General features: G+C 49.2%; 1 protein-coding gene across 3 annotated transcripts in view; it reads right to left on the reverse strand.

Annotated features, from left to right (window-relative positions):
- The window catches only part of ERGIC1 (endoplasmic reticulum-golgi intermediate compartment 1), a 103,578-nt gene that overhangs the window by 19,530 nt on the left and 63,801 nt on the right, over window positions 1–20,247 (reverse strand). For all 3 annotated transcript variants that reach the window (XM_074960573.1, XM_074960571.1, XM_074960572.1), the window contains exons 4-6: window positions 11,257–11,351; window positions 10,236–10,360; window positions 429–533 (exon numbers count right to left, since the gene is read on the reverse strand). In XM_074960573.1, coding sequence (XP_074816674.1) covers window positions 429–533; window positions 10,236–10,360; window positions 11,257–11,351 — 325 coding nt within the window. The remainder of the gene's footprint in view (window positions 1–428; window positions 534–10,235; window positions 10,361–11,256; window positions 11,352–20,247) is intronic.

Here is a 20,247-nt window from a genome sequence, read left to right on the forward strand (position 1 = left end):
CCTATGGTATTGTAGTCCCTTGATGTACATGCCTAGCCTCCACAAAGCCGCTAACTGAAGCTACATGTGCAAAATGAATATTCAAAGCAACTTGCCAAGTGCTGTAGCGGGGAATCTGGACTCAGGATTCCTAAATTCTATTCCTAGTGATGCCAGTGACATCACAACCTTTTTATGCCTCCATTTCCCATCACCATCTGTACAGCAAGGATAGGGCTATCTATCCATCTTTTCAAAAGCACTGTGAGATCTATAGATGAAACACAGCCACAAAAGTTTTAAGTTCTCTATTGTGAATGAGAATACAGCTCCTCCCTGCCCTTCCCCACCACACACAGCCCTTCTGTAAAATGCTCCAAAATGTAGTAAAAATAAGACTGGTTCCTCTGCCCCTGTAGACAGCAAAATGGCCCGGATGGAGGACTCACCTGTAACTTATCCCCAAATGAGAGTTTGTGGATGATGTGCGTCATGTCAGGATTCTGAGGCTGTGCAGTGGCACTGTGTGTTGACACATGAAAGTTACCTGGAACCTGCAGTCAGCCAATCATTCAAAAAAAAAAAAAAAAAAAAAAAAGGAAACATGACTATATTTTATTTCCTTAGGCATTATTAGGTATCGCAACACAAAATAGGACCACAAGGATAAGATCATAGACCAGTCTACTCTAGGAACGGCCACTACTTGATGTTTGAGAGAAAGTTTGAAAGCCCATAATGCACCTGGCCAGCGAGGTAATGCTGCACATAGAGGGGAGATCGGCTTACATCCCAAAACACAAGACCCAAGTGGCCTTATAAACACATTGCATACACTTATTTTCAACAAATCATACCCCAGCATTTCCAGTTCCCAAGACCTAAGGCATACCTTCCCCTTCGCCCATCGAAATGAAGATCCACGATTGCCGCAGGTGAAAAATAATTGTCTAAAATTTTTCTCCCACACTCACACTTATACATGGACCCATTATTGTTTAGCTGCGTAGAAAAGTCCTGGGTACTAGTCTTATATATATAAAAAGAGTTAGAGGCTTCACGTACATACAAACTGGTCAGATTTTCAGCTTCCAGCCCTGACAGTGGCCACCTCAAGAACAGGTTTTGTTAACTTAGGGAAAAAGAGAGTTACCTTTTCCGTAACTGGTGTTCTTCAAGATGTGTTGCTCATGTCCATTTCATATTAGGTGTGTGTGCTCGCCACATGCACCGGTGCTGGAAGATTTTCCCTTAGCAGAATCCGTAGGGGACTGCCTCTGGCGCCCTCTGGAGTGGCACCCGTATGGCACAGTATAAGGGGCGCCACCAGCTCCCACGACCCTCAGTTCCTTCTTGCCGGAAACTCCAACAGTGGGGAAGGAGGGCGGGTTGTGGAATAGACATGAGCAACACATCTCAAAAAACACCAGTTATGGAAAAGGTAACTGTCTTTTCTTCGAGTGCTTGCTCATGTCCATTCCATATTAGTGACTCCAAAGCAGTACCTCTGGAGGTGAGTAGGAGTTCACGGACGTGTAGATTGCAACACCACTCTGCGGAACCAAGTGTCGTCCCTGGCCTGCTGAGTGATGGCATAATGAGTCATGAATGTATGGACAGAAGACCACGTTGCAGCTCTACAGATGTCCCGGATAGGGATGTGTCCCAGGAAGGCCGTCAAAGAGGCCTGCGCTCTCATCAAGTGGGCTCTGACAATCGGCGGTGGCAGAACCCCTGCCAGGTCGTAACAGGTCCTTATGCATGAAGTGATCCAATTGGAAATCTTCTGCAAGGACACCGGGTGACCCTTCATCCTATCCACTGTAGCAATGAAGATTTGAGTCGATTTTAGGAAAGGCTTAGTGCATTCTAAGTAGAAAGCCAAGGCCCTTTGGACGTCCAGTGCGTGAAGATGCCTCTCCTCACTGGTCTTGTGTGGTTTGGGTCAGAACACCAGGAGGAAGAGGTCCTGGTTCATATGGAAGGTGGATACCACCTTCGGCAGGAAGGTCGGGTGGGACCGCAACTGAACCTTATCATTGTAGAAGACAGTGTATGGAGGTCCTGAGATCAAGGCTTTAATTTCAGAGACCCGTCCTGCCGATGTCACCGCCTCCAGGAACGCAGCCTTCTGTGACAGGTGGGAAAGGGAGCAGGAACCCAGTGGCTCAAAGGGTGAGCTGGCGAGCCTAGAGAGGACCAAGTTAAGATCCCACTGTGGGACAGGAGTCCATACCTGTGGGAAGAGTCTCTCGAGGCCTCTCAAGAATCTGACCGTCCTGTCATGAGAAAACACCATCTGGCCTGGATCGGTGGGTGAAAAGTGGAGATGGCCGTGAGATGCACTCTAATAGAAGTGTGCACCAGGCCCTAGATCCTCAGATGAAGCAGATAGTCTCAGTCAGACTGTACGGAAGAGCAAGGGAGAGATGCCACACTCGGACGCCCAGTGGGACAACCTCGTCCACTTGGCCAGGTAAGTCAGTCTGGTTGAGGGCTTCCTGCTTCCCAGGAGGACCTGTTGGATCTCATCCGAGCAGGTCCACTCCTCCGAGTTCAGCCATGCAGCATCCATGCCGAGAGGTGGAGGGACATGAGGTTGGGGTACAGGAGCCGACCGTGATCCTATGACAGCAGGTCCAGTCGGTTGGGCAGGGGGCAGGGAGGGGCCACTGACAGGTTCATGAGCATGCCGAACCAGTGCTGGTGAGTACACGCCGGGATGATCATGATAACCTGTGCCATGCCTTTCTTGATCTTTGCCAGGACCCTGCTGATGAGTGGAATCGGAGGGAATGCATGCATCAGGCTCCCTGACCATGACAGGAGGAAGGCATCGGAGAGGGAGTCCTTGCCCAGGCCTTGTCACGAACAAAACCGGTAGCATTTCCTGTTTAGCCTGGTGGTGAACAGGTCCACATGGGGAGCTCCCCACCTCTGGAAGATCATGCCAGCTACCTCCTGGTGAAGCAACCACTCATGGTGAGAAGAGAAGTCCCTGCTGAGGTGATCCACTAGTGTGTTCTTGACACCAGGGAGGTGACAGGCTTCCAGATGGATTTTGTGGCTGATGCAGAAGTCCCAAAGATGGAGTGCCTCTTGGCAGAGAGTCAACAAACGTGTTCCCCCTTGCCTGTTGATGTAGAACAGTGCTTCTCAAACTTGGGATGCCGCTTGTGCGGGGAAAGCCCCTGCCGGGCCGGGCCGGTTTATTTACCTGCCGCGTCCGCAGGTTCGGCTGATCGCAGCTCCCACTGGCCACGGTTTGCTGCACCCAGCCAATGGGGGCTGCAGGAAGCAGCGGCCAGTACATCCCTCAGCTTGCGCCGCTTCCTGCAGCCCCCATTGGCCAAGAACAGCGAACCGCGGCCAGTGGGAGCCACAATCGGCCAAACCTGTGGACACGGCAGGTAAACAAACTGGCCCGGCCCACGAGGGGCTGTCCCTGAACAAGCAGCGTCCCAAGTTTGGGAAACACTGATGTAGAACATCGAGGCCACGATGTCCATCAAGCCTCTCAACACCTTGCCTGACAGGTGAGGTAGGAAGACTCCACATGCCAAGCAGACCGCCCTGAGTTCTTTGACATTTACGTATAATGTCATCTCCTGATGCCAACTCAATGGAGTGATGGGGGGTGTCGAACGGAACCCCCTCTAGGACGGTCATGTGATCGGTTCACCATCACAGTGAGACGAGTACCGACAGGGGAATGGTAACGACCTTGTCCAGGTGATCTCTGGACTGGGAATAGACCGTCGCCAGCCATTGCTGCAGGGGCCGCATCTGGAGCCTGACATGGCGGACAACGTATGTGCACACTGCCATGTGACCCAGCAGGCACAAGCAAACCCTGGCCGTAGTCAGAGGGAATGCGGAGAACTCTGCGATGGGGTCCATCAACGTCTGGAACCTTTCTAGCGTCAGGAATGCTCTGGCACGGCCGAGTCGAGCACCGCTTCAATGAACTCTATCCTTTCCACCAGAACTAACATAGATTTTTTGTGGTTCACCAATAGGCCCAGGGAGCGGCACGTGGCTTGCAGCACCATGACATCCTCTTCGACCTGAGACCTGGAGTTGCTCTTGACTAGCCAGTCATTGAGGTACAGGTAGATCTGGATACCCCGACGCCTGAGGTAAGCTGCCACCATGAGCACTCACTTGGTAAACACTCTGGGTGCTGTCTCCAGGCTGAATGGGAGGACCGCAAACTGGTAGTGTTGGGGCCCCACCATAAACTGGAGGGAGCATCTGTGACCTTGAAAGATCACTATGTGGAAGTATGAGTCCTTCAAGTCGAAGGCGGTATACCAATCTCCTGGATCCAGGGGAGGGGATAATAGAAGCCAAGGAGACCATGTGGAACTTTAGCTTCTTTAGATACTTGTTGAGGTCTTTCAGGTCCAGGATGGGCCATAGATCGCCCTTGGGATTAAGTAGTACTGGGAATAGAACCCCTTATTCCTGTACACGAGAGGAACTTCTTTTACTGCACCCAGTTGTAGCAACCCCTTTACCTCCTACGCAACAGGACTCTCATGAGAAGGAGCACTAAAGAGGGACGGGGAAGTGGGGTGGGAAATAAACTGTAGGGTATAACCCTCTGCCACAGTATTGAGGATGCAGCAGTCTGAAGTTATAGGCATCCATGCGGGGAGGAAAAAATAAAGGCAGTTGGATAACAACGGAACAGACGGATCTGGGGTGAAGTCTGGTAGGTAGCCCTCAAGTGCACCCTCAAAATGATAGCTTGCCCCCCTGTTTATTGCAGGTCGAGCCCGACTGGGCAGAGGGAGGAGGTGGGTGGCTTGGGTGGCGCTTGTAGCCCCTACTCTTCTTATGGGGGGAGCTCCTTGTGGGTTTGTCTCCTTTGGGCCTGAAATTGCTGCAGTTTGAACCACTTATGGGCTGGACCTGGAACGTACAGCCCCAAAGTTTTCAGGGTAATGTGGGAGTCCTTAAGGCCATGCACTTTACCATCCGTCTGTTCTGCAAACAGGGCCTGGCCATCAAAGGGGAGATCCTGCATCAATTGCTGAGCCTCCATTGAAAGACCCTCTGTTGACAGACCGAGAGGAGCAGCCAGGATGCCCTTTGCATGGAGATGGCCAAGGCCACGGTGCGAGCCATGGAGTCTGCTGTGTCCGAGGCTATTTGGAAGGCCGCTCTCACTGCTGCAGTGCCGTCTTCGAGGATTGCACGGAATGCCTTCCTGGACCCTTTGGGCAGCGAGACCTCGAGTTTTGCCACAGACTGCTACATATTGTAGTCGTAGCAGCCAAGGAGCGCTAGGTGGTTGGCCACTCTCCACTGAAGGCTGGAAGACGAATACATTTTTCACCCAAACAAACAGTCTCTTCAAGTCTTTATTCTTGGGCGTAGCCCCGGGTTGACTCTGGCTCTCCCTCTGATTAATGGCCTCAACTATGAGGGAGTTTGGGGCTGGGTGAGTATAGAGATACTCATGGCCTTTAGTTGGCACAAAATATTTGCACTCAGCCCTTTTTGAGATGGGTGGGAGGAGGTGGGCGTTTGCCCTAGGGCATTAATTATTTTCAATACCCCCCCATGTAGGGGTAAAGCCACTCTAGCAGGTGACGTGGAGCAAAGGACGTTGAACAGTGAGTCCTACGGCTCCTCAAGTTCCTCTTCCTGGAGCCCCAGGTTACAGGCGACCCTCTTCAAAAGCTCCTGATGAGCTCTGGTGTCATCTTGTGGAACTGGGTGAGGGGCACCCGTAATCGCTTCGTCTGGCGACGATGAGGATGAAGCCAGGGCCGAGGGATCCACCACATCCCCCGGTGGTCCAACTGGCTGCTCCCCTAGTTCCTCAGGGGACTTGGGGGGGGGGGGGTCTTCCCCTGCGGGGCTTCCACCTCCAGAGGAGGATGGGATGCTGTGGCTGATGGCCTATCTGAGGCCCCTGCCACCAATCAGGCAGCCTGGGAAGGCTGAGTGAACCCCCATGGATTCCAGGGGTACCACGCTGCTGGCCATTGGCCCAGAGGTTACGGGTCAGTTGCAGTACTTTTGAGGTCGACAGTACCACTGGTGCAGGGGCCTGTCCTGCTACCAGGGACTCCTCATCAGCACTGGAGTCGCAAGCGGAACGGATGCTGCGGAATGACCATAATCAGCTGGCCCGATGGCACTCCTCACCTCGGTGCCCGCCGCTGTGCCTCGGCACTGACCTGTCTGGTTGGGACGAGTTCCTCCCATGGGACCCTGGGGATCTTCAGCGTTCAGCGGATCTATGCCTCACACTGCTTGAGCTGTACCAGGATCTAAAGTGGGACCAGGAGTCAGAGCAGGCCAGTCGTCGATAGAATCTCCCCGATTGAGGGGATTCACGTCTTGGCAACAGGTGCTGTTGGGTGGGTGACCGGTGACCCCATTCCACCGATCGGTCGCAGGACCGGTGCCACAACATTGGAGACCCAATGGGTTAGTCTCAATGCTCATGCCGGGGGGCGCGTGCCACAGCAGGTCTGCACCAGGTTACCAGCAAGCCGCACCTCAAATCCTGCAGTTGGTGCCCAGGGTCTGGAGACCGACGAGGGCTTCTCTGAGCCAGTCTCCCGAAGTCCGAGGCATGACAGCTCCATGCGGGCGAGCGCTGGTGGGATGTCATCCGCGATGGGGAGCGGCGCTGCTGAGACAGGGAAAGTCGGAACGGTCCCAAGGTGGGTTTACCCCTGGGTTTGGTACCACCAGAGCTGGTGTGGGGGGCACCGGAAGCGTCAGGATCTCTTGCGCTGCCTGCAGGGCCTCAACAAGACTTAGAATTGACAGAGGCCCTCGTCACCGTCTGGTGTGGCAGGCATAGTATGGGAGGGGCTCGACCGCTCAACATGAGCTGGGGCCCGACTCCCTGATGGAGGTGTCAAGCCGCCCAACACAGGTCTTGGCTCTCCGCCTGCCCTCTTCTCTCCCTCATGGGAAGTGGGAGATCTTCCCCTCGCAGACCTCTTGGGCTTCTTGGCCAGGAAAGGAGATCGGTGCCAGCTCGTAGACGGCACCAGCGGGGCACTCCATACTGATGCTGCAGTGCTCAGGGCTGAGTCGGATCTCTGCTCCGGTGTCAGGGTCAGTGCCAACTCCATCAGGAGTGCCCTAAGATAGATGTCTGTCTCATTTTTAATTCTGGGTTTGAACGACTTAGAGATGCGACACTTGTTGCTTATGTGTCCTTCTCTGAGACATATTAAACAGCTAAAGTGTGGGTCGCTGATTGGCATGGGCCGCTTACAACGATCACATGGTTTAAAGCCTCGGGATCGGGGCATGCCCCATCTCTAGGCTGAGTCCCATCCGGGACCAACTAACTAGAACTATACTAAGGGTAAATACTAAACTATTTTACAAAGAAACGTTCGTGAGACACACTGAATTAAGCAAAAGCTAGCCGAAGCAGCAGAAGTTCCAGCACCATCACTGATGGCAAGAAGGAACTGAGGGTGGGGGAAGCTGGTGGTGCCCCTTATACCACGCCATGCAGGCGCCACTCCAGAGGGCGCCAGAGCCGGTCCCCTACGGATACTGCTAGGGGGAAAAACTTTTGGCACATGTGAGCACACACACCTAATATGGAATGGACATGAGCAAGTACTCGAAGAACAGTAACTTCTGCATACATAAAAAGGAAAAGGAGTACTAGTGGCACCTTAGAGACTAACCAATTTATTTGAGCATAAGCTTTCGTGAGCTACAGTGAGCTGTAGCTCACGAAAGCTTATGCTCAAATAAATTGGTTAGTCTCTAAGGTGCCACTAGTACTCCTTTTTCTTTTTGCGAATACAGACTAACACGGCTGCTACTCTGGATTCTGCATACATGGATTTCACCTAAGGGCTTCAGTTGCCATGACAATGTAAAGCAGCTGCTCTCATGTCATTTTTGATTGGATCACTCTGGAATTCAAAGACACTTCAGAACATGATTACCAGAACTGCACCATGAAACCTTTAAACAGAGTCAATGCAACTGCTGCTCTGAAAGGGCCAGGTAAATTTTCCTTGGCAGCTGAGTGAAAAGGATTGGTGTCAGAAGAAAAAGATCTTGAGTGCTGATGTGGTTGGCAACACCTAGCAACAACTGATGCATTGTAGAACAGTAGTGGGAGAATTACCACTGGAGCCATTACCTTAATGATCCCGATAGCTCTGCACCAGCGGAGACTAGCATATAAGGGAAGACCACATGGTGCTTAGTTTAGATCAGCGGTTCTGAAACTGGGGGTCGTTACCCTCAGAGATTATGAGGTTATTACGTGAGGGGTCATGAGCTATCAGCCTCCATCCCCAAACCCAGCTTCACCTCCAGCATTTATATTAGTGTTAAATATTTTTTAAAAATGTGTTTTTAATTTATAAAGAGGGTCACTTGCTGTGTGAAAGGGGTCACCAATACAAAAGTTTGAGAACTACTGGCTTAGATCAAAGCAAATCTAATCCAAATGGTTGTATGAACACCCGGACACCACTGGGAATGCTTGTATGTGTGCACATGATGAGTGTTACAAGCATACTAGGGAAATGATACTGGGGATGAAGAAGCATAGTCAACATTTAGAACCACACAGACTCATCTCACTGCTGCTCTCTGCACTCCCTCCCATGCACTGTACCCACCGGTTGTCTTGCCATATGCTATCATACACTTGTTAGACTCCAGTGGAGCAACAGTTAAGCATGTGCTTAACTTTACACACACAAGCTGTCCCACTGAAGTCAACAGGACTAATCACATACACAGAGTTCAGAGAGGCTTAGCTATTTGCAAGATCAGAGCCTACGATTGTAAGACCATGCCTGCAGTATGTGTGTGTACAGTGTCAAGCACAATGAGACCTAAATCCCCGACTGCGGCCTCTAGACCCTACCATAATGCGAATTAACCCATGCTTACACAGCATGGCTTGTCCTCTTCTAGTGGCTGGACCCAAGAGGTTCGCAAGTCCATACAGCCTTTTTGCTAACAGACTGGGATCTTTTAGCTCAGGCAGTAGGAGTTCATGCTTTTAGAGCCAGAGCTCCTGGGTTTGACCCCTGCCGCCAAAGTCCACCGCCAGGAGTGATGTATTACCCAAATAATAAAAACAAAAATTAAAGAGAGTCAGGCAGATCACCCTATTCCTACTTTGTGAGAGAAGAACATACAGCAAGCCTCCTGGCTCTGACCTGTGCCAGAAAGCAGACACATTACACGTACCAGACAGGAACTTCACTTCCTTAGCCCTACACTTCAGAGAGCTCTTAGACTTTCAGAACAAAAAGATGAAACTGCACTGAGCTCTATCCCAGCTTAGTAGCTAGTCAGTCATCAGTCTCGCTGGCTGCTTAGTGGGAGAGAGAGACAAAAAAGACTATGCTTCAAGGAACAAGTAAGTCCAAATCATTTTCATGCCACAGCGTAAGCAAGGGGCTCTGCCAGTTATTTTTAGATGTGATTTACCATGCTCTGGGAGGGGGAGAAGGAAGCAGGATTTGGCTGCCTCTGTGGTATATGACAAGGCGTGAATAAAGCCGTCAGTGAGCCACACCCTACCAATCCCCACACCCCATTTAGTCATCTGCAGCATTACATAGCCAGAGTAACCAATTCTGGACACACCCATCCCGGAGAGGAACCTCCCTAGGCCTGTATATTCATTCCCTCAGAGCATGCCAGAGATCCATTTCTACACAGCACATAGGGTGCACGCACGTGGGTGTTCACGGCACCCCATCTAAACACGAAGCCATTTCTGTCAAGCTGGCATCCCCAAGTGGGGAACATTCCAATCATTCTGCAGTTCTTGGAATAGGACAGAGTTTGAATCAGAATGTACCAAAGCTCTTTGCACAGCAGCGAATCATGTACTAGAGGTGCTGTGATTATGGAGGGCAAACAGCAGCCATTCTGCATTCCCCAATAGCTCATACACAACCTAAGACATTAGAGCCTGTTTTAATGAAAGGGGGCTGTTGGCGACAACACAGGCCTGTTTTCTGCTATTCAAGAGGTGACACCTGGAATGTCGTTCTAGACAGGGGTATATGGGCGCTTTATTTAATACTTCTATAGGTCTAACTGTGCAGCCTCTCCTCCTAGTGCTATACTGCAGCATCAGAGAGCTGAGTTCATGTCCTGATTTGAAACCACAATACCTGCAGAGCCATTCAGATGTGGGCTTTCAGGAGCACTTTGCATATGGGGCTTGCCAGCTGCTCCCGAACCACCATACACCCACAACCAGTGTCATTCACACTCACCTTGTTGATGCTGAAGTGGCCCTCAAACCTGCAGCCATCCCCATTATTGAGAGGTACTTTCATTGAGTTGTCAATATGACCAACTTCGTGCCTTCCCATTTCATCCTGAATGTCCAGTCCAACCACTACCCAGTTGGGAGGGGAAAAAAGGAAAGATAAACGTGGAGAAAGTTACAAACAGGAAAAGGTGTGCACAATTCTTTGTGGAGCACAAACAACTTTTTCCTGGCATTCAACAGAATCGTTCAAGTAAATTCACCTCTTAAAGTAAAGGTCATTGCTGCTCATCAGCAGTGATGGAATAATCACCAAAGAGCTTTTCAGCTTCTGAGTATTTTATGAATATTAATTTAGACACTACACCTTGGGAAGTAGGCCTAATTCCCATTTTTCAGATTGAGAAAGTGAGGCAGAGAATTTAGGTGATTTGCCGAAGGCCAAATGTGACATCTGAGTCAGACAGCTGTGATTAGAACTCAAAAGGTTTCTTACTCCTGGACACAAAACAGCAGACCATGAAAGAGGAAACCAGATTTAGTCAGATCTCACTAAGGGAGGTGGGTCACTAGTCAGAACTGAAGGAGGACGGAGTCATATTCCATTGCTAGGTAGGGTCACAAGAAAAAGATAACCTGGCTTAGAATGTGAAGTAGTAGGGTATTTACAGAGACTCAGCCACTGCAGAAATCTGACCTCCCTCCCACACCTGGATTGTGCAGCATGAGCCACTGGGTTATGTAAACATGGGCACAACTGATTCCCTATAGAGATGACGACACACTATAGAAAAGAGGCTCTCTAATGCCTCTCTCTACAGTCATACTCCTCAGAAAGGGAAGAATAATACACTGGACAAGGTAGAGTTTTTATTTCTTCCCTAGGAGAAAAGGGCAACAACACTTCATCAAAATACAGGGTGGGGATTGCTCCCAGATTTCACATTAAATGAGTAAATTTAGAGCTTTGAGTAGCCACCTCCAGAAATACAGCAAGAAATCTAGGCCTGAACGGAGACACTTACATTCACAGTGCAGGTTCGGTAAGCTGATGTTCAGATTCACTTCTATTTTACCTCCGCTCTCTTTGTCTGGGTCGTCTACGTAAAGCTCGTTAACTCTGCAGGAAGATGAGCACAGATGGTTTCACTTTGTAACTGACACACACGGCTACTCTTCAGTAGGGGAATTTGCTCAGAGAGGGAAAGTTAGGGTTAGTTTGTGTGACAGATGCTAAAAATCTCAGGAATTAAGTGAGAAGAAAGCCTTTCCAGAGGATATGAAATCAGATGGGTATAGACACTAGCAACCTGACTCTATAACTTGCACATAGCAATTGCAGGACAGAGGGGCTTTACCCACCTCACTCACTCCAGTAGGAAATGAAGTCAACCACATGCTCTAACCAAAAAAAAAAAAAAAAAATTAAAAAAAGAAGTTATATACTTCCCCCAAAAGGGGCTTCCACTTGTGACATGAAATAAGACTGCTCTTTCTAGAGGTGAACGGCTAATTAGTGCATCAGCCCTCTGCATTATGGGGCTCCTACCCCCCTTAGGAAGAAGGAAGCCTATAATCTGATATATACAAAGTTGTAGCCCTGTCTGTCCCAGGATATGTTGGATGCAAGATGTTCTGAAGAAGAGCTGTGTGTGGCTCAAAAGCTTGTCTCTCTCACCAACAGAAGTTAGTCCAATAAAAGATATTATTAGAGAATCAAGGGGGGGGCGTGAGGTACTATCGTTTATTAGATCCACATTTGTTGGTGAGAGAGACAAGCTTTTGAGCCACACTGAACTCCTCTGAGGCCTTGTCTACACTACAGAGTTTTGTTGACAAAAGGCAGCTTTTGTCAACAAAACAGTGAACGCATACACACTGCGATGGGACCTTTGGCAGCAAAAGTGCTCTATTTTGACGACAAAATAAAACCACCCAGATGACAGACATAAGGTTTTTTGCGCAAATTTTTTGTCGACAAAGTGCCAGTGTAGACACCACGCTTGATTTTTTTGGTGTCCCACAATGCCCATCCTGACCGCTCTGGTCAGCAGTTTGAACTCCACTACTCAGCAGCCAGGTAAACAACCATCCGCCCCTCCCCCTTAGAAGTCCCAGGAATTTTTGAAATTCCATTTCCGGTTGGCTTGTCATGGAGAGGTCTCATCGCATCTTCCCAGGTGACCATGGTGGCTTATTGCAGCAAACGCTCTCCTGCTGCACCACTACCGAGCTGTTGGATCTGCTCAATATCTGGGGAGAGGAGTCTGTGCAGTCACAGCTGCACTTGAACCATAGGAATTGGGATATCTATGGGCAGATTTCTTGAGGCTTGTGCGAAAAGGGCTATGGTCGGGACACGCTGCAGTACAGAGCAAAGATAAAGGAGCTGAGGCAGGCGTACCATAAGGAGAGGGAGGCAAACCGTCGCTCCAGTGCTGCACCTAAGACCCGCTGGCTCTACAAGGAGCTGGATGCTATCCTCTGTGGTGACCCCACCTCTACTGCCAAGAGCCCCGTGGATATTTCGGTGGGCCTGGGGGTAGGGGAAAGAGGACCTAACCCAGAGGACAAAGTCATTAATGAAGAGGTGGAGTTAGACACAATGTGGAGCGCCCGGCGGGTCGCCCGGTGGGGCAGGCCGCCAGGAACTGTTCACCACTCCGGAGGTGTCTAGCCAGTCCCAGCAGTTGCTCTCCAGTGAGCAAGAAGCAGGAGAGGAGACACCTGGTAAGTGGCTGTGGTTCGTGTAGCGCAAAGCTGAGTTTAGGGTGTAGAAATGTACAAGGCTGGCTGTGTTTCTGTGTGCTGGACATTCCCCTGTGCAGCTAATCAGTATGGTGAAACAGGGGCGTTGATGCACACGGGAATCCTCCAGAGAGATCTCTAGGAAAAAGTTTCCTGGAGGTATTTGGCAATCCTCTGCTGAAGGTTCCTTGGCAGAGCTGCTTTGTTCCTTCCCCCATTGTAGGAAACTTTCCCTCGCCATTCAGCAATCACTTGTGCAGGGACCAAAGTGGCACACAGGCGAGCAGCACAGGGACCAGGGCGGAAGCCACAAGCATGTGGGAGGCTTGCTTCCCTGCTTACCCTCAGGAGTGAGATCTGCTACAATGACCCTCGCCTGTGGAAAAGCGTGGGAGAATTTTAGAATTTTTTCCCTAGTCGGCTGCAATGCAACCCTTGTAGGGTGCTCTTTTCCCCATGTAGAGCGCCCCCCTCTGCCTCCCTAGCCAACACTCACCATGCTTTGGGTGTTCACAAAGATGTTTGCTTGCCAAGGGTCAGTGAGAAAGTGATTATGTTACCAGAGATGTATTTTACTGAAATGTTTCAATGTTGTGCGTGAACTTAATCATGCTTCGGCAGTTGTGGCCTTGAGGAACACCATACACACACTGGCTGAATGTCTCCACCAGGTAAGAAAGCACCCAAGAGTGAGCAAAGAAGACATGTTCCGGGAGGTACTTCCCTTCTCCAATGCAGAGAAATGGGAATGCAAGGAGTGGAGGGAAGCCGAAAGGCAGGACAAGAAAGAAAATCAGGAGTTTGTTAAGGACAGTACTGAGCGGATGATTAAAATCATGGAGGAGCAAACGCAGATGCTGAAGTCCTTAATAATGCTGCAGACTGAGCACATGCGTGCCCACCCTCCCCTGCAGCACAATCAGACTCTTTTCCATGCCCTCCCCCCAAACTCTGCCTGCACAGTCATTTCCACTGTCGGGACTTCTCAGTTTCCCCTCCCCTCCACCGCCTCGGACAACTTTCCTAATGATAGCTGGACCTACACACAGATCTGAAAGTCTGCCCTTCCCTGGTTCCTCCTTTCCCACCAAGTCATTGTGTGTGTGTGTGTGTGTGTGTGTGTGTGTGTGTGTGTGTGTACACGCACATCCCCATGTGTGCTGGTGTGAGTGTGCGTGCTGTTTCTTGTGCAATAAAAGGAAAGTTTGTGAACGGTAACTCATCTCTATTTGTTTCCTACAAATTGAGATAGCGGGCACTACCAACACATACACAGGCAGTTTAATCATGTGCTCACTGGAACGTAAGGCCCCAAAGGTCACCATTGCTTCCTAGGAAAACTACATGTCATGTAACACTGCAGCACCAATCACAGAGAGATACATGACTGGTTCTCATTTTCAAAGTGTTGCCTCAAAGCCTCCCTGATTTGAATTGCCCCCCCTCTGATAGCCCTGGTATCTGGCTGCTCAAAATCAGCAGCCAAGCTGTCTGCCTCAACACTCCACTTCTGAGCAAACCTTTCACCGTTAACTTTACAAAGATTATGCAATGTACATCATGCGGCTATGACCATGGGAATATTATATGACCATATTATCCTCACTGAGGTCTAACCTGCCAGAAAGGCATTGCCAGCGCGCTTTTAATCTGCCAAAGGCACATTCCATGGTCATCCAGCACCTACTCATCCTGTTGTTGAACCGCTCCTTACTGCTGTCCAGGTTTCATGAGCCAGGACTGTAAGGGGTATGCCGGGTCTCCCAGGATCACTATGGGCATTTCAACATCTCCCCCTGTAATCTTCTGATTTGGAAAGAAAGTTCCCGCTGTTAGCTTGCTGTACAGGCCGGTGTTCCTGAAGATGCATGTGTCATGCACCTTCCTGGACCACCCCGCATTGATGTCAGTGAAACGCCCACGGTGATCCACAAGCACCTGCATCACCATGGAGAAGTACCCCTTCCTATCGATGTACTCCGTCACAAGGTGGTCTGGTGCCAAAATAGGAACATGCGATTAATTGCCCTGCACGCTTGCATTAACACAGCCTCAACGGTCAACTTCCCCACTCCAAACTGATTCGCAACCAACCGGTAGCAGTCTGGAGTCATCAGCTTCCACACAGTGATCGCCACACGCTTCTCCACCGATAGGGCAGCTCTCATTCCGGTGTCCTTGTGCCACAGTGCTGGGGTGAGTGCCGCACACAGTTCCAGGAAGGTGGCTTTCCGCATCCGAAAATTCTGTAGCCACTGCTCATCATCCCAGACCTGCATGATGATACAATCCCACCATTCAGTGCTTGTTTCCCAAGCCCAAAAGCGACAGTCCACTGTGTGCAGCTGTTCCGTGAATGCCAAAAGCAATCTGAAGTTGGTCCTATCCATATCAGACAGCATGTCAGGCAACTGGGAGTCTTCTTCAGTTAGGATCTTCGTGATTAACTGCACAGCCATCCGCAATGTCTTCATGACAGTTATCAGAGCATAGGAGAGCAGTGCGGGATCCATCCCTTCACACAGAGATGGCGGGGTGAACAGTAAATAAGGGCCTTTGAAAAATGCCACAAAAGAAAGCTGGAAACCCGTGGAATGCTGGGACAGAAAACAATGCATCATGGGACACTGAGCCTGGTCCCTAGATGCACCGTGATCCACTCTGCCTTCCCACAAGGCCTAGTGGCAGAAGGGGTCGAGCTGGACTATGGTAAAGGTACCCACAGTGCATTGCTCACACTGTTGATGATAGTGTCCCAACTGTGGATGTCCCAACTGCTGACAGAGGGAGCGAGTGTGAACATGCAACACCAATTATTATAGCGCTTTTTGAGTGTCGACATAATCTTTGTTGACAATACTCTGCAGTGTAGACAAGGCCTTAGTCTTCACAGCAAAATGCAAGGTGGAACAGATTGTTTAGGGTAAGTAGTTAGCACATATTGTAAGAGACCATTCTAGGTAGAGTGGCCTATTAACACCTCTGCGTCAATAAAAGATATTACCTCACCCAACTCATGATATTACCTCACCCAACTCAAATACCCTGGGACTGACACAGCTGCAACTACACTGCATATAATCTGATACATCAGAAAGTATTTTAGAGAAAGAAGACTGCCACCTATCCCATAGGGGTATGTCTACACTGCCCATGTTACAGCATTGCTGCAGCAGCACTGTGATGTGGGCAGTGTAGTCACGCTTTATTGCCGGGGCAGAGCTCTCCTGGCAATAAAAAAACCCAGCCCGAACAAGTGGTGGTAGTTTTATCGCCAGGAGCTGCAGCTGTCTATACTGGCGCTTTTCAGCGCTAAAACTTTTGTTGCACAGGGGGGTGTTTCTTCACACCCCTGAACGACTAAAGTTTTAGCACTGAAAGTGGCGGTGTAGACACAGCCTTAGAAAGGCCCACTTGTGCAGCTGATCACAATCAATTTTTGCCACCCACATTGGGTGGCAGAGGCAGGGGCAGTTTGTGAGATGGGACATTTAGGATTAGTCTCCTCACCTGTGACTAACCCTGCCTGTGCTGGAAAGCTGTCTGAGCTCCTTGCTGGAGGGGAGAGGTGTTTTAGGTTTCTCCGATTCGTGATTCCTAACTTTCGACCCTTCCTTTTTTGGCTAGTGTGCCCCTCTCCCACCCCTCCAATTACATCTCCTTCCCCTGGTGACTCACTTGGAACTCTGCATAGCACTTCAAAACAATGGCATGACATTGAGATGAGGAGCATTTAGGATAGAAAATATCAGGGGAAAGATTCCTGGATAGCGAGATCCAATATACTGTGGAACAGTTTTCTGTGCGTGGTAGTATTATATTATAGCACTTTGCACCTCACATGTAAGATGACAAAACACAGACTCAGATTGGGAGAAGGAATATTTAGGGTTGGCACAAATCTTGTTAGTTCCACCATTTGTGCTTATTTTGAACACTTAAAATATGGCAAAAAAATACAGTGGAGAGACAGTTGGAAGCCCATTTGCTTCGGAGATTTAAAAACTAGTCCAGATACAGCTCTGGAGAAAATATTGTAGGGAAAATCCTGCACAGGACCAAAGAGATGGATAAGATTACCGAGGAGATCTTTTCGATCACTGTGCTATCCAGCCAGACCAGATAAGCACATTAGTGGATGTATCTGCCAATATGTGATATATATGATATAATAGTCTACTTTTTGCAAATATGCTTTACTATCTTCAGCAGTGAGAATACCACATTACTTTTCATCTAGTGCTCAAAAGTGTGCTAAGCCCTTTTGACAAACAAAAAGAGAAATGGTCCCTGGCCAGAGGAGCTAACAGACAATACAGATGAACGGTGCTAAAAGATGAGGCAAGAGTGCTTTTGCTCTTAGGGCCCATCTCTGGACCATGAGCTTCTAGCTGGTGAATGGCATGACTTATTTATCCAGAAGGAAGTGCAGAGAGAGATGGGTTTGCCTACAGGGAAACAGGTAACTACAGGTTCGGTTGAGAAGATAATGATCACCAGATCAGTGAATTTGATTGGCGTTTGACTGAAACCAAAATAGTGTTGGTGTTCAGCTCCACATTGCTACCGTCTCCTTTCTGTTAACTGGCCTGACAAGCTGTTGGTAATAGTTACCTAATATACATTTCAAGTGATTAATAAAAATGACACAGAGGGAAGGGCAAGTCTGCTCATCTGTGACCTGGTTAGAAGCTTCTTGGCTGGGAGCTCCCATTCGTGCTAGAGGATATTAAGCCTTCTATGTATTTATTATTGAGAGATTACATAGTGCCAAAAATTCAGGCATACCTGCGACATGGCTTCCAGGAGTGACCTCAGCCAAGAGAGGCATTAATCCCAACAGAAATGTTGCAGCTTTCTACATCCCATAGGTGCTTCCAGCAGGCTCCCAGGCTACCAGTCAGTCAGTCTGTTTCATAATAGTGTCCGGCTTTCTCCCAGCTCTTCTCCGCTGTCTGAGATTTGGGCCACACTCCGTCACTGCTTTGGGCAGTTTAATATTACCACTGAAAAGGCGCTTCCATGCCCGAGCTAGCAATGGAATGTGTATCAGGTTCAAAAATTCATTGATCACTTCAAAGAGCTGTGGTATACTCCAAGGACATCAATATTTCTATTGGGCATTTTCAGCTTATGAGCCAGCAAGAAAGTCAAATGCAGCTTCATACATGATTAACCCTTACTTCTCTCCAGGGTCAATTATAATAGGGTACTGGAATAGTTCACATGATATAATTTGTGCTTACATAATGCTTTTTCATTTGTGGCTCTCAAAGCTCTTTACAAAGGGACGTAAGCAGTAGAATCACTTCCATTTTAATAAATGGGATACCTGTGGCAGAGAAGTATGGCAATTTGCCCAAGGGTGCAAAGCCAGTGACAGAGTCAGGAACAGAATCTAGGACACCTCACTCCCCATTCCATGCTCCATCCACCAGGTCACAGCTGCATGCCTAATAATGAGCTATAGGCTTAGCTTGCTAGGGGAAGGCCTCAAAGAAAATGTCATCCCCCTTCACTGAACTGGAAGTTTCACTCCCCAAAGACACACTGGAAACGTGCAGCTAAAGCAGAGCTCTTGTGTCAAGGTCACTCTTTCTATGAACTCCCCCTGAGCCACTACTAGGGTCTTCACGGAACTGGTAGATTTCTGTATTATGCCCCTTTATTTAAGGCCCTCACTGTCCAGCTGCCATCCTTCCCCCTAATGCCAAGAAGGGGAATTAAGAGTCTCATGGATTCTTCCCATTATTTATGCAGTCAACACTGATGTGAAGTGGGAAATAATATGTGCAGTTTGTGACACAGTGACAAGCAGACCTTGCTGGAGGGATAGAGACTCCAGCAAAAGAAAAGGAGTCGGCCCAAGGTATTATGCCACCATGCATACAGCTACCCTTCTGGAGGGCAGGCAATGGGAATGTGAGATTCCTGCACCACGGCTTGGCTCAGACAGTCACAGAAACAATATAATCACGAGGTTGGATGGGGGAGTATTGCAGCTGTGGATTCTAGCTCTTTAGAAGTGGCTGCCTGTAGGGCTGCACTGTAGCCTCAAAGGACGGTTCGAGTCCCTCCCAAAACCGGAGGAGCAGCAGGCAAGCACTGCTGCTTCACGGGTGCTTCTGGTGGCAGGGCAGGGGTTGTGGTTTTTTATTGGCTTTTCTTAGGGACTACTCCTGAGGTGCATGAAAGGGGCAAGTGAGGGCACAAGGGCAGGTGGGGGAAGACACACCAGTCCCACCTCAAGTGCTTGCAGTCACAGTTTCAGGGGAAAGAGCAAGAGAGCTTCCTTACGTGGCATAAACCATGACCCACTCAGAATCAATTTGATTTGCTTCTAGAAATACTTCAGAATCCAAGGAGATGTTGCTGGGCTCCTTGCTCCCTCATACCCTTTGCTTACAAACTTGCACCAGAAGGTTTCAGGGATTCTTTGGCAAGCCTGTAGACAGTGCAAACTGCACATGCACATAGAGGGGACAGTAGCAGAGTAGTTCATTATCACTCAAGGATTTCACCCAGATAAAACATGAGCCACTCCCCAAATTGGAGCCTTATAACTGACATTTGGGATACAACAGCTTTGTTTCTCCAACAAAAAGAGAATGATTTTTTCCAGGGTCCCTGGTCAGTAACATGAAACACTTCAGCACTTGCCGAGATCCAGAAGCCTATGATCCTTCAGACACAAAAGGAGACATGTTTAATCCTTCTGAACCTCAGTCTCTGTCCAAGCCCTCCCAAAGTGGCTCCTCCTGCTCCCTTGCCTGCTTTGCTCACCTGGCTCCTCCTCTTTTGGACACCCCCTCCTCGGCTCTTGCTTCACAGGAATCCAGCCTCTTCTCTGCCTCCCTCAAAGCAAGCTGCCTTTCTTCTGATACATTGTCCGCTCCCAGGCACCAGTGTCTGTCTCACCCCAACAGTTTGAGAAAGGACACCCTGCTGCCAGCGTGCTCCTACTTTGCATTGTTCTCTCAGGTCCAGTCGATGACAGTTAGCCTTGCTGGGATTTCAATATTGTGAAGAGAGGGGTCATCTCAAGAGATTTTCCATCTTTCCTAGGTGATGACCCTCATAGGCCTCTTCAGGGCTGCTCAGTGTCTCAGACGCAGTATCTGAGCCTACCCATTGTTTACCTTGTCCACCTGATGGGCTCCCAGCAGTACAGTCCCCTGCAAAGGCTGCTCAACAATTTCCCATCCACAGACAGAAGAAGAATCAATATTTATACAACGTAATGTCTCATCCTCCCAATTCTTGATAAG

The sequence above is a fragment of the Natator depressus genome, chromosome 8 (assembly GCF_965152275.1).
Source record: "Natator depressus isolate rNatDep1 chromosome 8, rNatDep2.hap1, whole genome shotgun sequence".
Classification (NCBI taxonomy): domain Eukaryota; kingdom Metazoa; phylum Chordata; order Testudines; family Cheloniidae; genus Natator; species Natator depressus.